The 24,133-nt window shown below is 37.3% G+C and overlaps 2 protein-coding genes across 3 annotated transcripts in view; one reads left to right on the forward strand and one right to left on the reverse strand.

Annotated features, from left to right (window-relative positions):
* Positions 1 to 591, reverse strand: part of CEP57 (centrosomal protein 57) — a 46,686-nt gene extending 46,095 nt beyond the window's left edge. The window contains exon 1 of the mRNA XM_043897975.1: positions 10 to 591. Coding sequence (XP_043753910.1) covers positions 10 to 438 — 429 coding nt within the window. The 5' untranslated portion in view covers positions 439 to 591. The remainder of the gene's footprint in view (positions 1 to 9) is intronic.
* Positions 592 to 1,088: 497 nt separating this feature from the next.
* On the forward strand, positions 1,089 to 22,546 carry FAM76B (family with sequence similarity 76 member B). Of its 2 annotated transcripts, none has more exons than XM_043897983.1 (10): positions 1,089 to 1,375; positions 2,217 to 2,281; positions 3,336 to 3,390; positions 4,464 to 4,619; positions 7,308 to 7,507; positions 11,075 to 11,122; positions 11,313 to 11,393; positions 12,035 to 12,170; positions 15,174 to 15,275; positions 19,910 to 22,546. In XM_043897983.1, exons 1-10 carry the CDS (start codon positions 1,289 to 1,291, stop codon positions 19,997 to 19,999), a joined length of 1,020 nt encoding a protein of 339 aa, XP_043753918.1. In that variant the 5' UTR covers positions 1,089 to 1,288; the 3' UTR covers positions 20,000 to 22,546. The 2 variants fall into 2 exon arrangements, with proteins under 2 accessions (XP_043753918.1, XP_043753921.1); XM_043897986.1 differs by having other exon boundaries at positions 12,038 to 12,170.
* Positions 22,547 to 24,133: the final 1,587 nt, after the last annotated feature.

Here is a 24,133-nt window from a genome sequence, read left to right on the forward strand (position 1 = left end):
GCTTCTTACCGAGAACTGAGAAGCCGAAGTCTCAGAGACCGATGCTGCCGCCATCTTCCAGCCCGCCCAGGGGACCTCCGCAGCCCCGGGACGCTCCGGGTTTGCGTGGCTGTTCTTCAAGATTCGCGAGCCGCCCGCCAGGGGCGACCCTGGGCCGAACCCCTGATGGAAGGGGCTAGGGTGCAGGTGCCGGGTCTGGAAACCCCTGCCACACACCCCCAGCGGGACGCCCACGCTCGGAGCGCACAAGGAAAGGATCACACGCCCTAACGGACGTCCTGAGCAGCCAATCAAAAGAGCAGGCGTCTTCCGGTGGCGGGAGAACCCGCCTCTTCCCTCGGTGACGTCACAAGGTAGCTGGTCGCCGACTGAGCGCCGCCGGGACGCGGCGGGCGACCGGGCGGCGTTCCTGAGGGGCTTCTGCGCAGAGGCGGGCATTCTCAAGGGGGAAACCTGGGCGAGGGGTTATGGTGTCTCCAGTGGCGAGTGAGTTGAATGGGATAAAATAAAACCGAATTCGAAGCTCAAAACCCTCCATCACTTCCCTCGGGCTAAACGCCGGAGAGAGCTTGAGTTTGACCCGGGGACGCCTCTCCAGGTGAGGTACTTCCCTTTCGGCCAATAACAAATAGGGTAAGGAGGGGCCTAGAGATTTGGTCCAATGGAAGTCAAGGGGAGAAAAAAAAAAGAGTCGGGGCAGAGAGTAAACCTCTACAAACAACTGCCCAATTAGATTGGGGAGCTCCCACGCAAACCTGGGACTGGCTGCTGGAAATAGCCGCGACCGGGGCCTCGGGGCGGGGCGAGTTTAAAGCAGCTTTCGCGCGCTGAGGGCGTCGGGCTGTTATTGGCCAGCGACGTCCTCCCTTTGTGGGCGCGCCCGGCGTACCGGGGGTCAGAAGCTAGGCGGGGCGGCCGAGTGACGCAGTCGCCGCCTCAGCCAATCAGGGGTGCGGAAGGGGAGGCAGAGGAGGAAGCGGATCTGCCGCCGCGCAGCTAAACCGCAGCGAAACTCCCCGCTTCGTCTCCCTCCGCCGCTCTCGGGGCCTAAGCGGGAGCGGCTGGGACGGCGTCACTGGGTGGGCTGGGGCGGAAGTGGAGGCGGAGGGAGACGGCTGCGGCCGCGGGGCCTCGGGCTCTGGCGGCGAGGGTCTGGTGGGCGCGAGGCCGAGGGCGGGGGAGGAGGAGGAGCCCGCGCGGCCCGGGCGGCGGCGGCGGCGGCGCCCGAGTTCCCCGTGGGGCCCCGCCTCGGAGCGGGCGGCGGTAGAGGAGGAGGCTGAGGAGCAGGATGGCGGCCTCGGCCCTGTATGCCTGCACCAAGTGCACCCAGCGCTATCCCTTCGAGGAGCTCTCCCAGGGCCAGCAGCTCTGCAAGGTCCGTGGGCGCTGGGTGGCGGGCGGGCGGGGTTTCCTCGGCCGTGGCCCGAGGGAGCTGGGTGCCCGTGTGGCACTGCAGCCCCCCCACCCCCTCTGTCTCTCCTCGCTGGTGTCTTGGGGGTTTGGAGTTCTCGCCTCCTCACCCAGAGACCCGGTTCTCCGAGGACCTGGGCATCCGCTGGGAAAGCCCCTGAGAGGAGGACAGAGCCCTGCCCTCTTCCAGGCGGCCCGAGAGGGGTCCGGGCCCCAGCAACGTTGAGGGGGTCTCGGGGTGGGGCTGCGTGAGGCAGCCACCTGTCTATGCCGCAGAGACCCCGGGATGGAGACGTTTTCCTCTCGGTGTTCTGTCTGGTCTGTCCTCTCCTTCCACCGGGAGGCAGAGGACGGTGTTTGCACTTTCTTGCTAGGAACCCGAAGCCGCAGAGCTGATGGCATCCTCCTTCCCTGTCCGGGAAAGCGAAGCGTCTGGCTTGGGAACAGAATGCTCTAAGATTTGGAGCTCCTCCCATCCCATTAAAGCCGGGATGCTGTCTGTGAGCGACGGTGCAAAATAACAAGTAGTTTCACATTTAACCAGTCCTTGGGGGCGGCCCTGACAGCTTTCTGTAATTTTAATCTGTTGAGTACCCCCATATCTAATAAAGACAAAGACATCTAAGCCTTCCCTAAGGAATTATGCTGTAATTGGCTACTTATTTGATAAAATCACTCAATTGTCTTCGTTGGGGGACAGATTTTATTGACGTTTCAGGCATTTGACTAGGTTGAGTAATAATTTTCCACCAGAAAAGTGAAATTTGGGACTTCGAGATACTGACTAATATATTGTCTTATTACAGGAATGTCGGATTGCACATCCTATTGTAAAATGTACTTACTGCAGATCAGAATTTCAACAAGAGAGGTTTGTATATTGAACAGTTTTTGATTGTTAAAGGCAAAGTATTGTCTGTAAGGAATACTTGAGGCTTGTAACCCGGTATATATATTAAAGCTTTTTTTAAATAAAGTGCTTTAGTTTCTCAAAATGATAGTTGTAAGCACTTTCTACATGTTTCTACATAGTAGGAGAGAGAATAGTCACCAAAAATTAATGGGTATTTTACAGCTATACTTTATACCTGAGGAAATAAGAAATAAATTATTGCAAGGAAAATATACAGCCTTGCTAATGAACAGTGCAAATATCAATTGTTGTTAAGATGTGGGGGAAGAAAACGACAGCATCATCTTTTGTAGTTTGGAGGTTAAGTGCCTTCCAATGCAGGGGGTGCAGGTTCCATCCCTGGTGAAGGAGCTAAGATACAACATGCCTTGAGGCCATCGAAAACCAAAACACAAAAAATTTAACAAATATTGTTTGTTTAAAGTCCGAGTAAGGACTTTAAAAATGGCCCACATCAAAAAAACTTAAAAAGGTAGAACATTAGTGCTGACATGGACTTGAGGAAAGGTCTATAGCAAAGTCTAGTAACTTGTCACCAGTGAAAGAAAAACATATCTTATAATGGAGTGATTCCTGTTAGAGCCTCAGTACCCATAGAAGAGTTTATAAAAAGAGGAATGAACAATAATAATTTCTTCACAGGTATAAGCATCATAATAGTGAAGAGCGAACAGTGGAAGGTTATGTAGGCACTGATGCTGTGCATACATAGTGGCAAGTGTGAAGATGATGGAACTAAATAGGAAACGATAGAATTTTAGTTTTGTTTCCATTTAAAATATGAAATAAGAACATTTCTCTTAATTAAGAGGAGTAAACTTAGATAAAAAAATATAGCCCTGAAAAGATCTTATGTTGTTATTTTTGAAAAATTCTTGCTCTGTGTTAGAATAAGTTTTAAGTACTATTATAGCAGAGAGTATACTTTTACTGATAGTACACTTTGACTGCTTGCTTTAGTTCAACATTGTGTTGCATAAGTTTCATCATCTATATACAATTTCCTTTTCAGCAAAACAAATACAATTTGTAAGAAGTGTGCTCAAAATGTGAAGCAATTTGGCACTGTAAGTATATTTATATTTTCATCTTATTGCCACTGATCTGTTAATGTTTTCACGAAGATTCACCTTTTAGAAAAAATATATTGCTGTGTTCTTAAATGTTTCGAAGTAGCAAAATATTTCAGGAAAGAAACTTTCTATAGAGGGTCAGCTGGGAAAACAACATTTTATTATTATTTTTTGTTTGTTTTTTTGAAAACAACATTTTAAAGTAGTCATATTATGTGCATGTTTATATATATTGAATTTCAGTGTGACGTTTATGGTCTTATTCTCTAAAGAGACAAATATAACAAACTCCGGATGTTAGAGAAGCTACATATTCATAATTTGCATAATTTTATTTTTCCCCTTCCTCAGAACCTCTGACAGTTTTTATATACAGCACAGTGTTCAGGCATTTAGTCTCAAAAGTCAAGAAGTTATCATAGTATAATTCTTTTCTTTTATGTATATTGCACTCATTATTGGTGTATTACAGTCATGATTAGTAAAATTGCTGGCCTTAAGGCTTTCTAAAATCTGACTTGTCTTGGATATCAAAGAAAATCAAGGTATGTTTGTTACAGTTGAATATGCTTGTGCCAAATTTTTTTAGTTGAAAACTCATCTGTTCGTTGCATCATCTGTACTTATATATGATGAAAACTGCTAAATGTATGCTGAATAAATGATAAAGTAATTAACAGGATATTGAGTTAGTAGAAATTCTTTCCCTCAAATATGGATATATGAAACTTTTCTATCAGTGTGTGCCTTTGATTGGAACTTTTTTACATGTAGCTTTTGTATTATATAACATACTATGTGAATCATAAATACATTTCTCATGGTCTTATTTTGCCATTTAATAGAGTAAAAAGTTTCATGAGTCTAGAAATAAGTGTTACTATATGAATAAAATAAATGTCTTTGACTATGATAGAGCAACATAATTAACAAATTTTTTCACCCATTATGACATTTCCTTAATTAACTCGTGAAATATGCCCTGTACACTGAGATTAGGTTATGCACCAAAATTTTAGTATTTTTAAATGTCTCAGTTAAAGAAAATACGTATCTGTTTTTTTCAGCCTAAGCCCTGTCAGTACTGTAACATAATTGCAGCATTTATTGGTACAAAGTGTCAGCGTTGCACAAATTCAGAAAAAAAATATGGACCACCTCAGACTTGTGAACAGTGCAAACAACAATGTGCTTTTGATCGGAAGGAGGAAGGAAGAAGAAAGGTATGTTTTATTTATGTTTTGACATCCTCTGGAAATTAAGTACATCACAAACAAGTTGGAAGTTTTTATGATTAATACATTACTGAAACTTGATGTAGTCTTTGAGTCCCTAAAAGCTGGTGGTTAGGTGATAGTGCACAAACAGTACGTTTTCTCCTTGTTGGCATCATATGTAGATTCATCTTGATCAGTCAAGGTTACTACATTTTAAAAAGGGGGCTTCCCTGTTAGCTCAGCTGGTAAAGAACCCACCTGCATTGCAGGAGACCCCGGTTTGCTTCCTGGGTTGGGAAGATCCCCTGAAGAAGGGATAGGCTACCCACTCCAGTAGTCTTGAGCTTTCCTGGTGGCTCAGACAATAAAGAATCTGCCTGCAATGCGGGAGACATGGGTTCCATCACTGGTTGGGAAGATCCCCTGGAGAAGGGATAGGCTACCCACTCCAGTAGTCTTGAGCTTTCCTGGTGGCTCAGACAATAAAGAATCTGCCTGCAATGCGGGAGACATGGGTTCCATCACTGGTTGGGAAGATCCCCTGGAGAAGGGATAGGCTACCCACTCCAGTAGTCTTGAGCTTTCCTGGTGGCTCAGACAATAAAGAATCTGCCTGCAATGCGGGAGACATGGGTTCCATCACTGGTTGGGAAGATCACCTGGAGGAGGGCATGTCAACTCACTCCAGTGTTCTTGCCTGGAGACTCCTCATGGACAGAGGAGCCTGGCGGGCTATAGTCCACGGGGTCGCAAAAAGTTGAACATAACTGAGTGACTAAGCACAGCATACATACTGTAAAAAATCTTCTGTGATGAGTATTATGTACTATTTGCCTATCCAACATTTTGTGTGAAAAAATTGCTGACTGCTTTTAAATCCTTTCAGCTACTTAACCTTTTGCTGGTTACTTGATGTTGCTGGTGTGAAAAAATAGCTGATGGTGCTTCAACATACATATATATTTCTAAGTCATGTGCCTTTTGATTTGAGGCTCATACTTTATATCGTTTTTTTTCCTCTACCTATAGTAACTTAAAAAGTATGTGTATGTGTGTGACATTGCTCTGCTGAGCATTCACACAGGCTTCCTGATGTCTGTCAGTGTCAATTGATTTGGAGGATGACTGTCACTTTGAGGGCCTCTCCCAGGTCCCTCCACAGCAATATGTGTATCCTAGTTGGAAAACATGTCCCTCCAGCACTTCTTGTGTGAACAAATAGAAGATAGAAACCTAATTTTTATAGATGTAGTCTTAATAATTTTGGAGAGAAATCTCCTTTCCACCCCATTGATACGCATACAGTGGACTTCCATTGTTTGTCATAGTTTTGTTCTATAAAGTTGCTGTGAACACTGAATGAGTGAATAGTGAACTGTGGCCCCTAGGGCAATACAGGATTAGGTTCCTGCCTTTGGTCACAAGGTGGTAGAGTTAATGCCTAATCCTGTTTTGTATATGTCTCTGTTTAAAGATACCTTACTTAATATACATTGTTGATTGATTACATTGAACTCATAGCAAACAGCACTATAACTGCCTGATTGAGTCTTACCTAGCACAGGTGTTTTCCACGTAAGGGCTTCCCGAGTGGCTCAGTGATAAAGAATCTGCATACCAGTGCAGGAGACATGGGTTTGATTCCTGGGTTGGGAAGATCCCCTGGAGGAGGAAATTGCAGCGCACTGCAGTGTTCTTCCCTAGGAAATCCATAGACAGAGGAGCCTGGTGGGCTGCAGTCCACGGGTCACAGAGGTGTCAGACACGACTTAGCCACTGAACAGCAGTCTTCCACATAGGGTACACGGCCACCTGTGCTTAGGAACACTGCATCACTTAGCATTACACTTGGGGACAATTGTAACAGTGAGATCACCAATAAAAAACAGTACAAAAACAACAAAACAGTAAAAATAAATACAATACAAATAAAACAATAAAAAACACTAAGTAGACTGTAAAAAGGATACTTGTTTATAATGTGAGAGCTGAGAAAAGGTGGCAGAACATCACCTTGTTCAACCTCATCTGGGAACATTTGCAGTCCAGCTACACAAATTTTGTGCTGCTCTGTGCATGTGGGTTCCCACTGCAATATTCTTGCCTGGAGAGTTCCATGGACAGAAGAGCCTGGCAGGCTATACAATCCATGGGGTCACGAGAGTGACTAAAGAGAGAAAGAGAGATGCATGTGGGTGAATGATCACACAAGTGCTGCAAGTTGATTTAGGGGTGACATAGGTTTTAGCTTGTAGGTGGTGAATTTGCAAATGAAAATTGGTTCTGTGTGTCATTCAATCTCTTCTTTTTTCTATAAGTTAACAGTTTTGCTGTCATGATAGATACTTTGTCTTTTTAGTAATAACAGTGATTTAAGAATTCAGGTTAGTGCTTAGATAAGGTTTCTCTGAAATATATCTGTCATCAATTTATGTTTATTTTCCAGTAATAAAACAAATTTCTCTCTATAAATTCAAATTCATCAAACTAATGGATGTCCGTATATCATCCTTTGCCATTTTGTGAACCTCTAAAGAAGCATTTCCCCAGGATTCAAAAAGTCTAATTTTACTTCCATTTTGCAAAAATCTGTGTGTGCAAGAGAGTCAGAAGTTGAACAGCTTATCTTCACCTGGTTTCACTTATAGCCAGTTATAGGTACATTTAATCTAATACAAGTATGTCTTTTAAAAGGTTGATGGGAAGTTATTATGCTGGCTTTGTACTTTATCATACAAGAGAGTTTTACAGAAGACAAAAGAACAAAGGAAGAGCCTTGGATCTTCACATTCAAATTCATCATCTTCATCTCTTACTGAGAAAGACCAGCATCATGCAAAACACCACCACCACCACCATCATCACCACCATCGTCACAGCAGTAGCCATCATAAGTAAGTACTCTGAAAGTGTGTTTTCCAAAGTTCTCTGTGGCATTTTAATACCTGATTTTGGTGTTTCACTTTTTGTAAATGCTAGCTGTGTACTAGTTTAGTATCTGGTAAGCTTGAGTGTCTAGGGCTATTTCCTCACTTTATTCAGCATACAGAATTACACATAGTGAGTGTGTTTAGTTATTTACCATAAATGTGAAGATCGGACATTTTGGGAATTACAGTATAATATGATCTTGTAATGAAGTCAAAATACAAGTACATAGTTAATACTTAATTGATTCATGTTATCAAAAACCTCACTACTCAAAGAATCGTTAGGATTTTACTTGTAAAAATTACATTTGCCTCAGTTACTATTTGGAGAAGGACATGGCAACCCACTCCAGCACTCTTGCCTGGAAAATCCCATGGACAGAGGGGCCTGGTAGGCTGCAGTCCATGCGGTCGCGAAGAGTCAGACATGACTGAGCGACTTCACTTTCACTTTTCGCTTTCATGCATTGGAGGAGGAAATAAATGGTAACCCACTCCAGTGTTCTTGTCTGGAGAATCCCAGGGATGGGGGAGCCTGGTGGGCTGCTGTCTATGGGGTCGCACAGAGTTGGACACAACTGAAGTGACTTAGCAGCAGCAGCAGCAGCAGTTACTATTAACTTGTTTTAGTTAAAGTAAATTTTAACCAGTGACTAGGAAATGTATTTTTGGAGAACAGATTGTAACACTATCATTTGTGACCATGATAGAAGCATTCTAAACATTGAAGATTCCCTAAATGTGAGAAAAAAATCTTTCTGACTAGTGGTACTTTGCTATTTTAAAAAACAGGAACTCTTCAAATATCAGCTACTTGATTTTTAAATTGCCTTGGGAAGAAAAGTTAAATAGTAGTAATATAGTAACCCGTAATGTGTGTAAACGTTTTTTTTTTTAAGTGTGGCTTTAGTCTTCATGGAAAGTCAAGACTATTAAAATGCAAATTAAACACAAAAATTAAAATGTAGTAAAAAGGGACATGATACACACTGAGTTTCAGGAGAATTTATTATATTTTCGCAAATTTCTCTGAATGTTTTTCAGGTGCTAGGTAGTCAAAACATAGTTTCATGTACAGAAAACTGATGTCTGCCACAGTTAGGAACACAGATGATACTTTTGGAGTATTTTATAGGTCTGTCTAATAAACACCATTTGACTCTAAACTTTAGGCAAGCACATATATTAGATTATGGGAGTTTATTGAGGTGCTGATACTGTTTGCTTCTCTAGCCATTTTTCATTTGTTACTGTGCTGTAGTGCTTTCTGAGTTTAACAGTGGTAGATTACATGGTGCCTTCTAACCTGGCTACTTTGAAGAAATGTTCTGATCTCTGTATCGGAGAATTACAAGGAGCAAAGGAACATAAATCTTCCTTATTTTCACTTCTTGCTTTAGGGAAAAATACGAAAAAATAACTACCATGATGGTAACTGGCAGACCTACATCTCAGACTCAGCTGAAATATCTCTTTTCCTTGTCCTTCATGGATAATGGTGAACGGACACATGCACATTGTTTGTTAAGATCTAATATTGTCACAGTAACTTAATCTTTTGACAGAATGACAGGTTTCAAAGATAAAGGGAAAGAGGATGGATTTTTTATTTTCCTTTTGATTATTTAAGAAATGTAAATACTATTTTGTATGTGATGAGTAGGCAACCAGTTGGTGGAGCCATATCTGAAAATCAGTGGATGAGGTTGATTAGAGATAGTTTACATATTGTGATATAAATTGATTGGGGTTGGAGGAAGGAAGAAACTCAGGTTAATATGGATACAAGAAAAGCCTACCTCAGAAAGCTGAGATTCCAAGTGTTTCTATTAAGTCACTATTATGATTTTTCTCATTTCAAGGTCTGGACTTTGCCAATGCATATGACTTGCCAATGCTTTTAATGAAGTTTGTAAGAGAAAATGGCAACTGAATTCCTCAGTAGGGTTGCTGTTTCCCACCACAAGTAGAGAATAGCTGAGGTTGATAGAATTTCAGCTGTTGTTTCCCTGGCGTATTTATTTATAGCTGATTCTTAAGAACATGGCTAAAAAACTTCTACAGCTACAATAGCAATAAATTTTATACACACACACAAACACATGTACATATTTCTATTGTGTACTGTTTTACATACATAACTCATTTAATCCTCATATTCCCTATAAGCTATGTATCATACCCATTTTACAGATGAGGTAACTGAGGCTCAGGGATTTTCAGTAAGTTGCAAAAGGTCGCACAGCCCAGGTCATCTAACACCTGTTATATTGTACAAGGTTCAAGTGGACCCTTGAACAACAAGTTTAAACTGCATAGATCCACTTATATACTCAGATTTTGTTTTACTAAATATTTACTACAGTTCATGATCTGTGGTTGATTGAGTCTAGATGCAGAACCTCCTAAATGGAGGACTGACTGCAAAGATTTTCAACTGCTTGGAGGATCAGTGCCCTCAAAGCCCCATATTGTTCAAGGGTCAGCATTTTATGTGGTGTCTGATACATACATAGGAGATGCTCTGCACGTGTTGAATGAATAAACTAGAGGTTAGTGAAGGATTAGCTAATGTGAAAATACGGGAGAAAGGTATGGTCATTTCATAGTGAATTATTAAGTGTTTATTAGCATTGTGGCATAATGCAAAAGAAGTAGTACTGTGGTAGTAGTTATAAGGGGCTTACCAGGTGGCTAAGTGATAAAGAGTCCATCCGCCTGCCAAGCAGGAGACCACAAGTTCGATCCCTGAGTTAGGAAGATCCCCTGGAGAAGGAAATGGCAACACATTCCAGTATTCTTGCCTGAGAAATCCCATGGACAGAGGAGCGTGGCAGGCTAGTCCATGGAGTCGCAAAAGTTGGACATGACTTAGTGACTAAACAGCAGCAGTAATTATAAGGAAAAGTAAAATCACTTGTTTCCATGAGATTTCCCAATATTTGTAGCTTGACTGCTCTAGAGTACAATCTAATGAAAGACTGGAGACTTTGGAGGAGAGGATTCTTAGGAAAACTAGGAAAGAAAGATATTCAGATATTTCCTGGTTTAGCCTGACAACACTATTCTGAGCTACCTGAGTCACTCCAGTTCATCTCCATGTAGGATTATTAGGAAGGGCTTAACTTTAAGATAAAATATCTTCTGTCTAAAATAGGGTAGCCTGAGTAGGATGATTTTCAGACTTTATCATTATAGAACCCTGTTAGATTCGTTTTCATGCTTATATACCCTAACCCTTAATATGATATTAAGTTGAATTATAAAAATCCTAATTAAAAAGAAAATTCAGTCCCTGTCATTGTACTTTTCTTAAACAAGATGGCCAGTAATCATTTGATTAGAATTTATTTTATTAAAATGTGATTTATTCAATATATATTAACTTAGTCTGAAAACTTAGTTGAATATGCCTTTCATTGAACAAAAGAGTATAAACATATATCATTTGATTCCATTGGGAAGAATGCTATTAAAATGTTGATGTTTTAAATAAATGTTGTTATTAGATGTCATTTGTGTATTTTTCAGAATCAGCAATCTGAGTCCAGAACAAGAACAGGGACTGTGGAAACAGAGGTAAATATGTTAATATATTTCCTGAAATACTTTGACATGTATTTTTAAAAATGTGACATTTCTTTAACTTTGTTTCTTAGGCTTTAAAAAAAATTGATGTTCAGTAATGCTTTAGGGGAAAAAAAATAAATTTTCCTTTGGTGCCTCTTCCCTTTTTACTCTAATTATTTTTATTAATGTTTGGTTTCAGCCATAAATCCTCTGCAGCAATTCAGAATGAAACTCCAAAGAAAAAGCCCAAATTGGAATCTAAGCCATCTAATGGAGATAGGTAAAAATGAATTCCTTTAGTGCTGTGAAAATTCAACTTAGTTGAATGAACAATTATGGCTGGTTGCCAGTTATTACTAGGTAAAAGAATAGAAACATGTATCTTCTACATTGACTTCTTTGAGTGACATCAAAGGGTAAACATAATCAGTTAAAATTTTTAACTTAATTTTAGTAATAAGAAAGTGGCACTGAACTATGTTATTCTATTTGGGGCATAAATTTGGGTTTTGAAAAGAAGTCTGAATTCTCTTAATTATTCTTCAGTGAAACACAAAACTAATTGTGGTATTTGAGATTGACCTGCTTGGAAAATGTTTTTAGATTTAAAGTATTATGAGAGTGACTTTGTTTTAGTTCATTAGCCAAAAGTTTGCTGATGTTACTGTACAAATTGGCTGCCTATTGCTTTACACTAGAAGTATTGACCCCCTAAAAGCTAATACTGAATTATATTTCTGCAGGTGTATGTAATGTGTGCCATTAGTAAGGTAATTTGCCAGTTGCATCCATTTCTGTCAGGTACATATTTTTTTGCATTAGCCTTAAGGATGTTTGTGGAATTGTCTAATTTATGCAATTTGAACACCTGCTAATTTTCCTTCTACTTCATTTAACTGTGTTTTACTTTTTTCTTTTTAGTAGCTCTATAAATCAGTCAGCAGATAGTGGGGGAACAGACAATTTTGTCCTTATAAGTCAACTGAAAGAAGAAGTGATGTCACTTAAACGTCTCTTACAGCAGAGAGACCAGACCATTTTAGAAAAAGATAAAAAGGTAAGTACATGGTTCACTGAAGCCTGGTAAGATTTACATCTTGACTGTTGCTTGATAACTGCAAATGTTATTAGATTTCCTTTAATAACTTGGTAATGTGTGTTGTGCATGATTCTTACAAGACACAGAAGTGCAAATTGGAGCCTAAGCTATCTAATGATGATACATAAAAGCAGTATTTCAGAATTTTAGTTCTCAGAGTTAGTTGAGGGCTATAAAATTCTAATAATTTCTGGATATTAGTTTCACTAAGCCAGAAATCTAAAGTTAAGTCTACTGTCTTAATTTGAAAACGAGATATAAATGAATATAGTGTCAGTTCTTTTGATAAAAGAAAGGAATTGAATGCAGTCTTTTACATACCAATTGTTTATTTCAATCAGGATCAAATAACTGGTGAAAAGGCTGTGGGAATTGCCTATGTGAGTGATTAGCTATATATAAGGTGGAAAGTAAGTCTGTTTATTGGAACTTTATAAGTTAGATTAAGAGGAATATCAAATACATAGTCTGTTTAGTAAAAAGTTGTAATACTTTCTCTGCACACTTGAGCTGAATTTTACCTCTTTGGGCCTCAATTTTCTCATTTTAAAAATGAGAGTATTAACACCATGTCATGGGATGATTGTAATTAAATGAAAATGTAAAGTCCATGTATAAGTGCTCATAGCTGCTATTACTGGGGTTTGGTCATCTTTAAGGGTAGAACCTACTTCTGTACTTATTTTATGGTCTTGGACTATCTAGTTTGACCTACTTCAAACATTATTGCAATAGGAAAACATACTCTTCTTGAAATTACGAACAAGACATAATTGTGAATATGGCTGTCTCTGAGTATCCACGGTAATGCTTGAATCTGAGTTGGCTTGCACTTCTGACATTCATGTAAAAAAATGTACCTTTTACTTTACATTTTTCCTCACCTTGATGGTTAACAGATCTAAATTTATTTTAATACATTTGTACCATAGCTTAAGCAAATTCAGTATATGAAATTTAGAATTGACATAAAGTAGCAAAATTATGAGTGTCTTTTTTTTATGGTTCTTTTTGCTTAGCAACAGAATATTTTAGGTTAGTTTTAATGAAAATTTGTTTTACACTCAAAATTTTAGAGAGACTTCTGTTACACAAAGACAGGTCTATCTTTACTAACCTAGATAAAAGTTGAGTAAAATGGTAAGTGTACTATAAAATAGCAATGATTCCAAAACCAAGTAGTAATGAATTGTGGAATTTTGGCTTCCTTAGATTTTGGTTTTTTTTTCTAGCATGACTAGTCTGTGTTAGTGCATTTAGGTGAAAGTTTTCTGTTTTTGTTAGTGTTCCTTTTTTCTTAAACACTAATGAGCATGGAAATTTGCAGTATTTTGAGGAAAATAATTGTAAGCCTAAAATAGCTACATATTTACACCTTTTTCTTACAATGTAAGTGTAAGACAGTTGTGTTATTTTCTTGAATTTAGTTCACTTCATTCAGTGACTTCTACAGCCAGCCACATACTAGATCAGAAGGATAAAAAGAATAATTTAAAAAAAAGACATATTCTTATCTTTCAGAAATTAATAATATGGAGGCAACTCATGATATAGAGATGAGAATATCATAGTTTATCTAATGTGAACTGGCATTTCAGAACAGGAGTTCCTCTGTAATATAGAAAGCAGAATTCAGTTATTCTTTGAATTTGACAAAAGCGAGAGCTTTTATTTAGAAAATCAGAATATAAGACACCATGACTTCCTTTCTCTCTTTTTGGTGTACTACTTTGTTTAGTGATTACTGGGTAATGACAGAAAAGAACCTGCAAACCTTTAAAACTTACATAATGAAAACCATTTAAAAATAACCAGAAGCATGTAGAATCTACGAAAGTGGTAAAGATGATCTTATTTGCAAAGCAGAAGTAGGCTTGCAGACGTAAAGAACAAACATGGATACCAAGGGGAAAGATGGGAGTGGGACATTGCTGTACCATACTGCTGTGTATAAAGTAGGTAACTAACGAGAACCTGTAGCCCCGGGACGTCTGCTTGGTGCTTTGTGATGCCCTAAGTGAAAGGAAATCCAGAAAAGGGGGTACACATGTGTCAGGCTGATTTACTCTGTTGTATAGCAGAAACTGACACAGCCGTGAAAGGCAACTATATTCCAGTTTAAAAACATAATAAAAATCAATCAACCAATAAAAATGACCAGAAACTTTCTTCTGCCTGGCTCATTTATTGAAATTATGTAATACCAACTTATTTTTTAGTGTGAAGTCATGAGATTTTTTTATATCTCTAGACCATCTATATTTATGAAGAAAAATTGTCATGTAGTAGCTGTCTTTCTCAAATCACTGTTTTAAGTTGTCTAAGCGCAAATTTTAAAGTAACCCTTTCCTTTCTCATTCCATGTTAGTTGTATTTCTGTGCTTTGTTCTCCATCTTTACCTCAGATCTTAGGTGGTATTAGATACAGAGTTCTGGACATAAAGTTTAAAGGAAAAGCAATATAGCTTTCAGTTGATAAAACTGTTTCTCTGTTTTTCATACTTGTCCAGTGTGAACCTTTTTTCTTCTGTCATTGGAAGATTATTTTAACCTGAAGCCAGTTGTACTGTTTACTTTGTTTTTATATGTGAAGTATGTTTTAATCGAAGCATTTTCCAGAGCATTAACCACTAAGCTTTCCTGTTGGCATACCAGTTGCCAAATTCTGTGTCCAGTGAAACTACCTTAAAAAGAAACAGAAACAGCAACTTCTCAAAAGTTTTACTGATGTTTTAATATTATCTTAATATTAGTATTAAACTAGTAAATTAGATACAATTCATTTCACAAAACAAATTTTAGATAAGTTATAAAACACAGGAATCTGTTAACATTCTCCATTTTATGATGAATTGTGAGTTTACTGTGAAAAATATTTAAAATGATGTGTGTTTGTTTATCAGGTTGTATATATACATACATATGGATATTTATATATCTATGTTTTTTTTAACCTTTCAGTTAACTGAACTTAAGGCAGATTTTCAGTACCAAGAGTCCAACTTGAGAACAAAAATGAACAGTATGGAAAAAGCTCACAAAGAAACAGTGGAACAACTCCAGGTAAATGAGATAATTTATGTAAATGTTAAGCAAGGATGGCTAAACTTGTTTAATAGTATTCTTTCTCTTAGAGTCATATTGGTATCCCTCCTTTATGCATATCCAGAGGACTTTCAGCTTTGATTTGACTTTATAATAGTTTTTAATCCTGCTCCCATTGAAAGTTGTTGCTTGAAATCACTTGATAGAGGGGATTCAGTAGATTAAATCAGAAAACTTGTGCCTGAAATTTAGATGGAGTTTTCAGATTCATGAAACTAAGGTGAAAGTTAAGTTTAGTGTGTGGATATTCTTCTGTTTCCTCCCAGATAATGGGAGAAGTAGAGGTACAAACCAATTTTCAGGGACCTCAAGTGAAGGAAATTCATGCTGCTTGCAGAGGTGCAAGGCCCAAGAGTGCACTTTCACCTTTGGACTGATTTCCAAAGTGCCAAGCAGAGCTCTGGGCTGCCCTGGTGGCTCAGACGGTAAAGAATCTGCCTGCAAAGTGGGAGACCTGGATCGGGAAGACCCCCTAGAGCGGGGAATGATAGCCTGCTCCAGTGTTCCTGGCTGGAGATTGCCCATGGGCAGAGGAGCCTGGCGGGCTACAGTCAATGGGGTCGCAAAGCGTTGGACAGGACTGAGACAGCTGAGCAGCAGCAGCAGCAGATAGGGCTCTGAGTCTCCACAGGAGGGATCCTGTGCCAGCCAGCCTCCGAGTGCTGCAGCGTGCGCTCGGCAGGCTTCTGTGTGCAGGACAGCTGGACGGTGACGCCGGGAGTCACCGCGGTGACACGGAGGGTGCTGTCTGAGGTCTGGCACGCAGAGGTGGAGAGCGTCCAGCACAGGCACGGGTTATCCCCTTCTGCAAGCCTTTTTCCACCTAGGTCTCATGAATTTAGAAATCAGATGCACTAAGTTAATTACATCTCTGTCAATTTATACATTCTGACGTTTGTTGTTTTAAAAGCATAGAAGATGGCAGCACACTGACTTCAGGCTGTTGGTTGGGAGAGTGCAACTTGGGAAGGAAGGAGTTAATACTGCCCTACTTTTTTTTTTTTTTAACACTGTAACACCAAGGGATATTTGCTCTTCCTATCTTTTGGTTTTGTGTTCTTCATTCTTTGAACATAGCTTACATTGAGTAAGATTGTAAAGTGGGTTTAGGAACTTGTTGAAATTCAAGGTAGAGGTTGTCTAGTCCTAATGCTGATCTTACTGTTACAAAGAATTGTGAAGAGAATTAGAACCTGACACATAGTAGACATTCAGATAGGTTGCCAAATGAGTGGTGACTTATGGAAATACCCATCAGCCCTTTTTTCTGAAAGATTTGCTCATTTTATATACTAGGCTTCTTGTACATTATCATTTCTCATCCACCAGCAAGTAGTAGTTTTATTTTGTTTTACTCATTTGGTTGTTAGTGCTGAGTGATTACTAGAAATAAAATCTTCTGCATGGTGATCCCCAGTTTAATGCAGTGTAGCCAAAACATGAATAAATTCAGAATGATACAGCAAAAAACCTGTGAGCAGTACTTAAATTTGATAAACCTTAGTACAACTTACTGTTCAGAAGAGCAGTTCGTTGTTTCATTTTGTAGCTGTAAGCACAGGGGACTTCTCTTTGACGTTTTAGTCTGTTTAGTATGCTTAGCCCACCTCTTCTTGGTTGGTAGCTGAAATTTCATAGAATAAATAACTAATAATTACATAGAAGTGTACGTTTTCAACATAATTTTACATAGGCTGTCTTATTTGCACCTTAGTGTAACCTTCAGTTATGTGGTATCCCCATTTTACACATGAAACTGGAAACATAGTCAGAAGTGGTGTAGAAACCGACATCTTCTAACTCAGGTTCAGCTCTACTTTCTCCTGTTCTGCACTGTCTCCCACCTCAGGTTACTCAGGCTTTGTGTTTCATTCTTGCTGTTAGACCACTTCCATATTTGTGGTATTATTGGTGACCTCCTGTCACAGTTAAGTATCCTTTTTTAACCCCATTCCCCTTAGCAGCCATGTACTAGTACGATTTTCTACCTGAGTAAATATAGTGAACTGTTTCTCTCATCTTTTTGTGATAAGAAACTGAACACTGAAGCAGAAAATTTACCTTCTTCTAATAGCTCTCAAAACGTTTGAAATTACCAAACGTGAAAAATAATCACTGAGCAACACAAGAAGAAAACTGTCCAAAAAAAACAAACCCCTTAACAAAACCCAACCAACCAAAACAGTAACCAGATTGTCTGACATATCAGGAATACCCAGTAAAAAGTACACCTTCATTTAGGGGATAAGGTGATAGCGGGGAAAAGGGAAATAGCCTTTGAGTGCCTACTGTATGCCAGCCATTGTGTTAGGCCAGGTGTTGTGTATGTTTGATCAGTTCTTTCAACCCCTGTTGAGGTAGATGGTGAGAGTTCTGTTTTACATATGAGAAAATAAATTTCAAATTACATAGCAGATAAATGGCAGAACCAGGAATCAGAGAAGGATCTGTGATTCTTAATCCACATATTCTTTCCTTTAGGCCAGCATTTCTAAAAATTTTTAACTTGCTTAAGAGTTCTTAAATGATTGATCTTTGCATGGTGTGTAATAAAGAAGTAATAAATACCAGGATAAAACATTTTTAATGCATATATTAAATATTATTATAAAATATATTGTATCAGAATAAGACAGATTTAGACTTGTCTCCTTTTAGCAACTGACCGTTTATTTTTCTTAAAGGTTTTTTTCTTACCTAATTTATCAGCAAATTTAATGATGTGATTAGGATACTAAATAATACATGCAGATTGAAAATTAGCTGCTAACTTCTTTCAATACCAACTTCTTTCAATACCTAATGTTTTTTTAATATTTATTTTTAATTGATTGATGATTGCTTTACAGTATTCGTTTGATTTCTGTCATCAACGTAAATTAACCATAGGTGTACATATGTCCCCTCCCTCTTGAGTCTCCTTTCTACCTGCCGCCCATCCCCACCCCTGTAGGTTATCACAGGGCCCCACTTTGAGTTCCCTGAGTCATAGAACAAATTCCCGTTGGCTCTCTGTTTACATATGTTAGTGTGTGCGCCTCCATGCTACTCCATTCATCTCTCCCTCTCCCTCTTCTCCCCTACCCTTGTAATACCTAATGTTTGAGTTCTTGTATTTCATACTTAGAATATGACAATTATAGACTCATTGATATTTTATTTTAATCATGAATGAGAAAAGGTAGTTTAAAAGTTAACTTTAATGATTTGCTATGTCATTGTAAACACTTCTGCATAATGTAGCTTACAGATCTGATAGATCTCTTTGGAGCAACTTTGCAAATATTTCCTTTTTCTTCATTAGTTTGTATTTTAAAATTTGCTTCTTAAGATTTCTTGTTTTAGCCAGTGAGTCTATTATAAATTAAGTAATATATGTAGCTAACAGTGAAAAGAAAACAATTATGACTATCGTATTTACTAGGATGGTCAACTGAGGGATATACCAATTGATAATGAGTGTGCGTGTTTGACTTTCACTAACTGCCAGGCATTCTCATTGATTTGTCCTCGGAGTTTCTCAAACTAGTTCTAAAGGGAAAATAAAAATCCTTTTAGATCCTTGGTGGTTTTCTGAAATTGAATTTGAAACTGAAACTCCTAATTATAACCTTAATTATTTAATAATCATGAAATAGAGAAATGTTGTTAATCATGCAGTAGAACATTAAAAAATGATTTGACTTGCAAATATAAGATAGCTAGGTTATTTGCATTTTGGGGGTCGTCATGGGTATTAATTAGGGAGAATTTGATTGGAGAAGGGTGAGGGAGATGCTAAGTACAAAGCCTGAGACAGGTTTGTATTTCATCAAACTGCTTTAAGATCGTAAACTGAGAAGGCACTTTTACCTTGCCATACAAAGGCTAAAATTAGAAGATAAAGCTCTGAGGTTAAAAAAGTCTAGATAATAAAAAATCTTGAGACCTGTGAAGGAAAATGATTTTCAAACATAAGCCACAGTGACAATGTATAACTGCTCAAATTATATCAAAGCCCATACCAAATAACTGTATGCCAGTTAAAGGAACAACAAAAAAAGATCAGAAAGGTGTGGTTCTGATGGGTGCTTCAAAAAAAATTATTTAAGTATCATTAACAGAGTAGTCTGTTTGGTAAAGCAATAAAGTCTGTATATTTTTGCAAAAAGGACTTCTTATGCATATTTTATAAATAAGTATACACATCAAAATGAAGGACTTTGTGGTTGTTCTAGAAATGGTCCTCTCAAATTATCACTTGAATTATTTGATCTTATTCATTATAAAATAATACTTATATTCATAGCTTTTGCTTCATGTTTTTACAGTAAAGCTGAAGTATTTTCCCCATTTTTAAAAACTTGACCCTCTTAAATGGATTCACTTTAAGTTGCTTTTTTTGTAACCAGTTGTATCTTTGGACAACAATCGCATTAATACGGACATTTACAAAGGGGGCTGACAAACCAATCTAGAGTTTTCTTTCTACACATCAGACATTAAAGAGATGAGCCTGAGTATAGCACCTCTTTCATTCTGATAGTGTGTATTCTTCAGCATGACCTAATATTTGACATATTTTTAATGGTAAATGTTTTTGTCTCCCACAGGCCAAAAACAGAGAGCTACTCAAACAGGTTGCAGCATTGTCAAAGGGTAAAAAGTTTGACAAAAGTGGAAGCATATTAACATCCCCTTGAGAAAGTGGTTATTCGTTAAGTGTTTCTACTAAAAATGTAAAATTTGAAAAAAATTCTGTGAAGCCCTTAAATTCTGTGTAGTGAAAAAATATTTTTGCACACCAAATGAATTGGCGTGTTTCCTATTCACTTTTGTAATTGATATACAGCATTTTTTAAGTTGTAAAACATTCAAATAAAACTTCAACTGGTTTGAAGTAACTTTTTAATTATTTGATATCCAGGAACTTTTTTGCCAGCAATAGTATTAAACAGTTGTAAAGGAGTGCATGACTAGTGCTCTTTATAAAATGCAACATGCAATAATAGAGTAGGTATGGTTTTCAGAAGTCAGAACAGCAGGGCTTTTTGTTTGTTTTTTGTTTTACACTATGCTGATTTCATATAAACAGTTTTCAATTCAGAAATAACAAAAACTTTTGAACAAGAAAAATTGTGAACACTGGTTTTTTGGTAATTGTGTTTATACTTCTCATCAACATGAAATAGAGAATCATGGTGCTTTTATTAAATGGACTTCAGAGTATATGTAAATATGTTTTTAAAAGTTACATTGTTAACATTAGTTAGTAAACTAGTATTTTCATTATTGGTATAGGAATTAATGTTTATTGTACAGTATCCAAGGTAAAATGTGTTTGTTTTGTAAAAACTACTGTAGATTTTTACTTACAAGTGCCTTTTTGCCACCTAATGTTTTTATTTATAGGAATGCTGATCTTTTGTACATACGGTTTGTTTTAAAATCATGTTTAATAAATGTTTGTATATAAATGCATATGTACAGAAGCCTACTTCAAAAGGAAAAGTTGCTAGTAAAATGTTTGAGGTTGCATTAAGAACTGACAATGCATTAGACTTGAGATGATTTCGTGGTTTGTTTCTGTGTGATATGGGAAACTATTGGTCATTGAATTCATTGAATTATGTTAATAGTTCCCAAAAGATTTAATTTTAAATCAGTATGGGTAGAATAATTTTATTTTTTATGTCATATGGCTTCATGTTCATATTTTGTGAGTTACATGTTTTATTTTTCTTTAATTAAAATTAAAAAAAAATTTTCTTCAGTGGTCCATATACTGCTTTCTCTATAATATGTGGTTATCTAAGTTAATATTTATGTATACCATACTTAAATTGTAAGTTTAAAGCAAATCTGGAAAAATTAAATATCTTTTAAATCATTCTGTGATTATCTTTGAATAAATTGGAATCTACTGTAAGATTCAGGCACTATTTATAAGAAAATTATATCAGAGTCTTTAAAATTGTCTATAAAAGGTTAAGGGTAGGGTGGGATAGGTTAGGAGAAATTATTGACTAATTACATTCTGATCTAGTGGTTTTCAGCCTGTAATAGAATTGATCTCCTACTTAGTAAATGCCAATTCAGACTTTTCAGTTCATTTTTAAAGTATCAAACATTGCCAGGTATACTGTACAGAGTAGAAAGTCTCCTTCTCTTAGGAATTTATGGGCAAAGATAAATTTGTTTCTAGTAAATTGTTGTTAAATTTATCAGTTTTGAAGATTGGTTTCTAAGAATGTCCTATCCTCTTTCCTCGGAGCACAGGATGATTTTATTAATTGTTTTTAACATGATTCATGTTTCAGTAGATTGTTCCTAAAGTTTCATTTTAAACTGATTTCAAATAATGTTTTATCCAGTTTGAAAACATATAATCTAGGGTAATTTTCAAGTGATAGTAAAATACTGAGTCAGTCAGACTTGGAAAAATTAAACCGGTTTGTTTTTATGAGACCTCATGCAATAATTTTCCTAAATTTAGTACTCTCCACAATGATAGCTAATGCTTTCTTAACACAGATTTTAATGTTTTCAGGATTTGCTAAATTCATAATACAGTCATTACCTTTCTTTAAAATTTATACTGTTTGTATTCTGGATTCATAGCCATTTGTCAATCCACAGTGGTCATTGTGGTTTTAAAATAAACTGTGTAATAGTTCTTACACCTTGTTGGAGCTGCTACAAAAGAAAGGTGCCCCTTCCCCTTTTTTGTAGGTAAGCGGTTAAAAATTGAAATCAGTCTAAATAATTAAGCTTTGTAAATTCGGAAGCTAAAACATTTTAGGGGCTTCACAGTATTTAGTCCTAATTAAATGCCTCTCTTTATTCCATGACCTGGTTTTATAACTTAATTATTTGCAATTGTATAAATTAGTAATGAGTCCCAGTCCTGGATCTGTAGTGTATTGACCTAATGACCTAATATCCTCTCAATGTGGACCTGTAAGGAGATACTATGGTGTGCCGTATATTGTGCTTTTTTAGGCTGCTTTCAGCTATTGATTAGCATTTACCAGTGAGGGTCATTTTGGCTCCAGTTATTTATGTATTAATAGCCTGTGAATATTGCAGTCCTTTTTAGATTGTATTGGTCTAAATATGCATTCTGCAGTGAACCTGTTAAGCTGTTCACATGTATAGACTATTGAAATACTGTACTTGTACACATCTGACCGTTGACATTTTGTACTTTTTTCTAAATCCAATATTTCACAATAAAATCTCATCAAAAACTTTGTATTGGTTTTTTGTTGCTGCAGTTAACATCTTTCCACAGATTCAGTGGCTTAAAACAGCACAAATGGAGTGGGTTGCCACTTCCTTCTCTGGGGGGTAACCTGTGTCTCTTGCATTGCCTGCGTTGGCAGGCAGCTTCTTCACCATTTTGCCACCTGGGAATAGGTTTCCAATATCCCAAATCTGACAAAATACTTGTTGAGAAAGTTTTGGGAAAATATTCTGCTACATTCCTATTTGTCATTGCAAAACAGTCACTATGAAGGTATATTTCAATAACTAGCGAAATTATATATGCAGTTGTTTACTTAGCGATACAATTCCTAAAAATCTGTCTCGAACACACATATGTATTTGTGTTTGAATATATAATATATATATATATGTTCAAAGGATTGGTTAAAAACTATAGTATGTCCATGTAATGAACATTATATGTATATATACATATATATATATATGTATCTAATGGAGCTATAAAAATAACTCAGCTGTTTCTCCAGAAGCTATTTCTCTCAATTGTTAATTGAGAAAAGCAAACTAGAAGAAAGTATGTTAAAAGCAGGTTACAATTTAAGAAGGATAGGGCTCTACACATGCACTCTTGTACACATACAAGTGTCTGCTTATATTTTTTAAAACCAAAGATTTAACCATAATTTTTTAAAAATGGTTATCAATAAGGAATGGGTGTAGGAATAAGCTGGAAGGGACAATACAATGTTGGAAGCCGAAAATCTTTGATTATACCATGTTTTGTTGATTTGACTTTGTAGTCATTTAAGTATTTTTACAAAGTTACAAAACATAAATCAAACAAATGTACCCAAGTATATAGCCAGTTGGTTCCAAAACCTCGCAGATAACTATAATAATTGCTATAAATGCAGTAATTTGTACCTCCCTAGTGGGGTGTGTCCTAAAGTGAAAAAGAACTCCAAAATCATCTTAGACCCTTGACAATCCTATTGTTGGTGACAGTGTCAGCATTCTGAGATTATTGTGTGGGATAAAACACTGTGGAATAAGGCAAGAGAATAATAATGCAATTTTCTAATTCTTTATTCCTTTCATTGTTTAGGATTAGGATTCTTGGCTAAAGAGAAAGGAGATAGAAGTTTGATATAAATACAAGTTTAATATCCTGTTTTTAATTAGAATTATCAGCATAAACTCAAGTTACTTTAAGAAGAAATAGGGATGACCCAGAGGGATGGGATGCGGAGGGAGGTGGGAGGGGGGTTCAGGATGGGGAACACATGTAAATCCATGGCTGATTCATGTCAATGTATGGCAAAAACCACTACAATATTGTAATTAGCCTCCCACTAATAAATGAAAAAAAAAAAAAAAGACGTATTCAGTAGGAAAAGTATAAAAAGAGCCTACAAATCTTGTCAGATAGCAAGGAAACTATCAAGAACAATTTAGTGGACTTGCAAAACATGAGCCAGGCAGAAGATAGCACAATTTGAACATCAGTAGAGAAAATAATATTTGTAGTGGGTGGAAATACTGAGTATGTTTAAAACACAAGGATCCAAATGAGACTAAATGAAGAGACAAACCCTGTGCAATAACCG

The sequence above is a fragment of the Cervus elaphus genome, chromosome 1, assembly GCF_910594005.1.
Source record: "Cervus elaphus chromosome 1, mCerEla1.1, whole genome shotgun sequence".
NCBI classification, from domain to species: domain Eukaryota; kingdom Metazoa; phylum Chordata; class Mammalia; order Artiodactyla; family Cervidae; genus Cervus; species Cervus elaphus.

Bases quoted from the DNA above. Each gene is read 5' to 3' on its own strand.
- FAM76B (XM_043897983.1), top strand. From the start codon at position 1,289: ATGGCGGCCTCGGCCCTGTATGCCTGCACCAAGTGCACCCAGCGCTAT. The intron at 1,376-2,216 runs GTCCGTGGGCGC...GTCTTATTACAG, and splicing joins AGGGCCAGCAGCTCTGCAAG to GAATGTCGGATTGCACATCC. The intron at 2,282-3,335 runs GTTTGTATATTG...TTTCCTTTTCAG, and splicing joins TCAGAATTTCAACAAGAGAG to CAAAACAAATACAATTTGTA.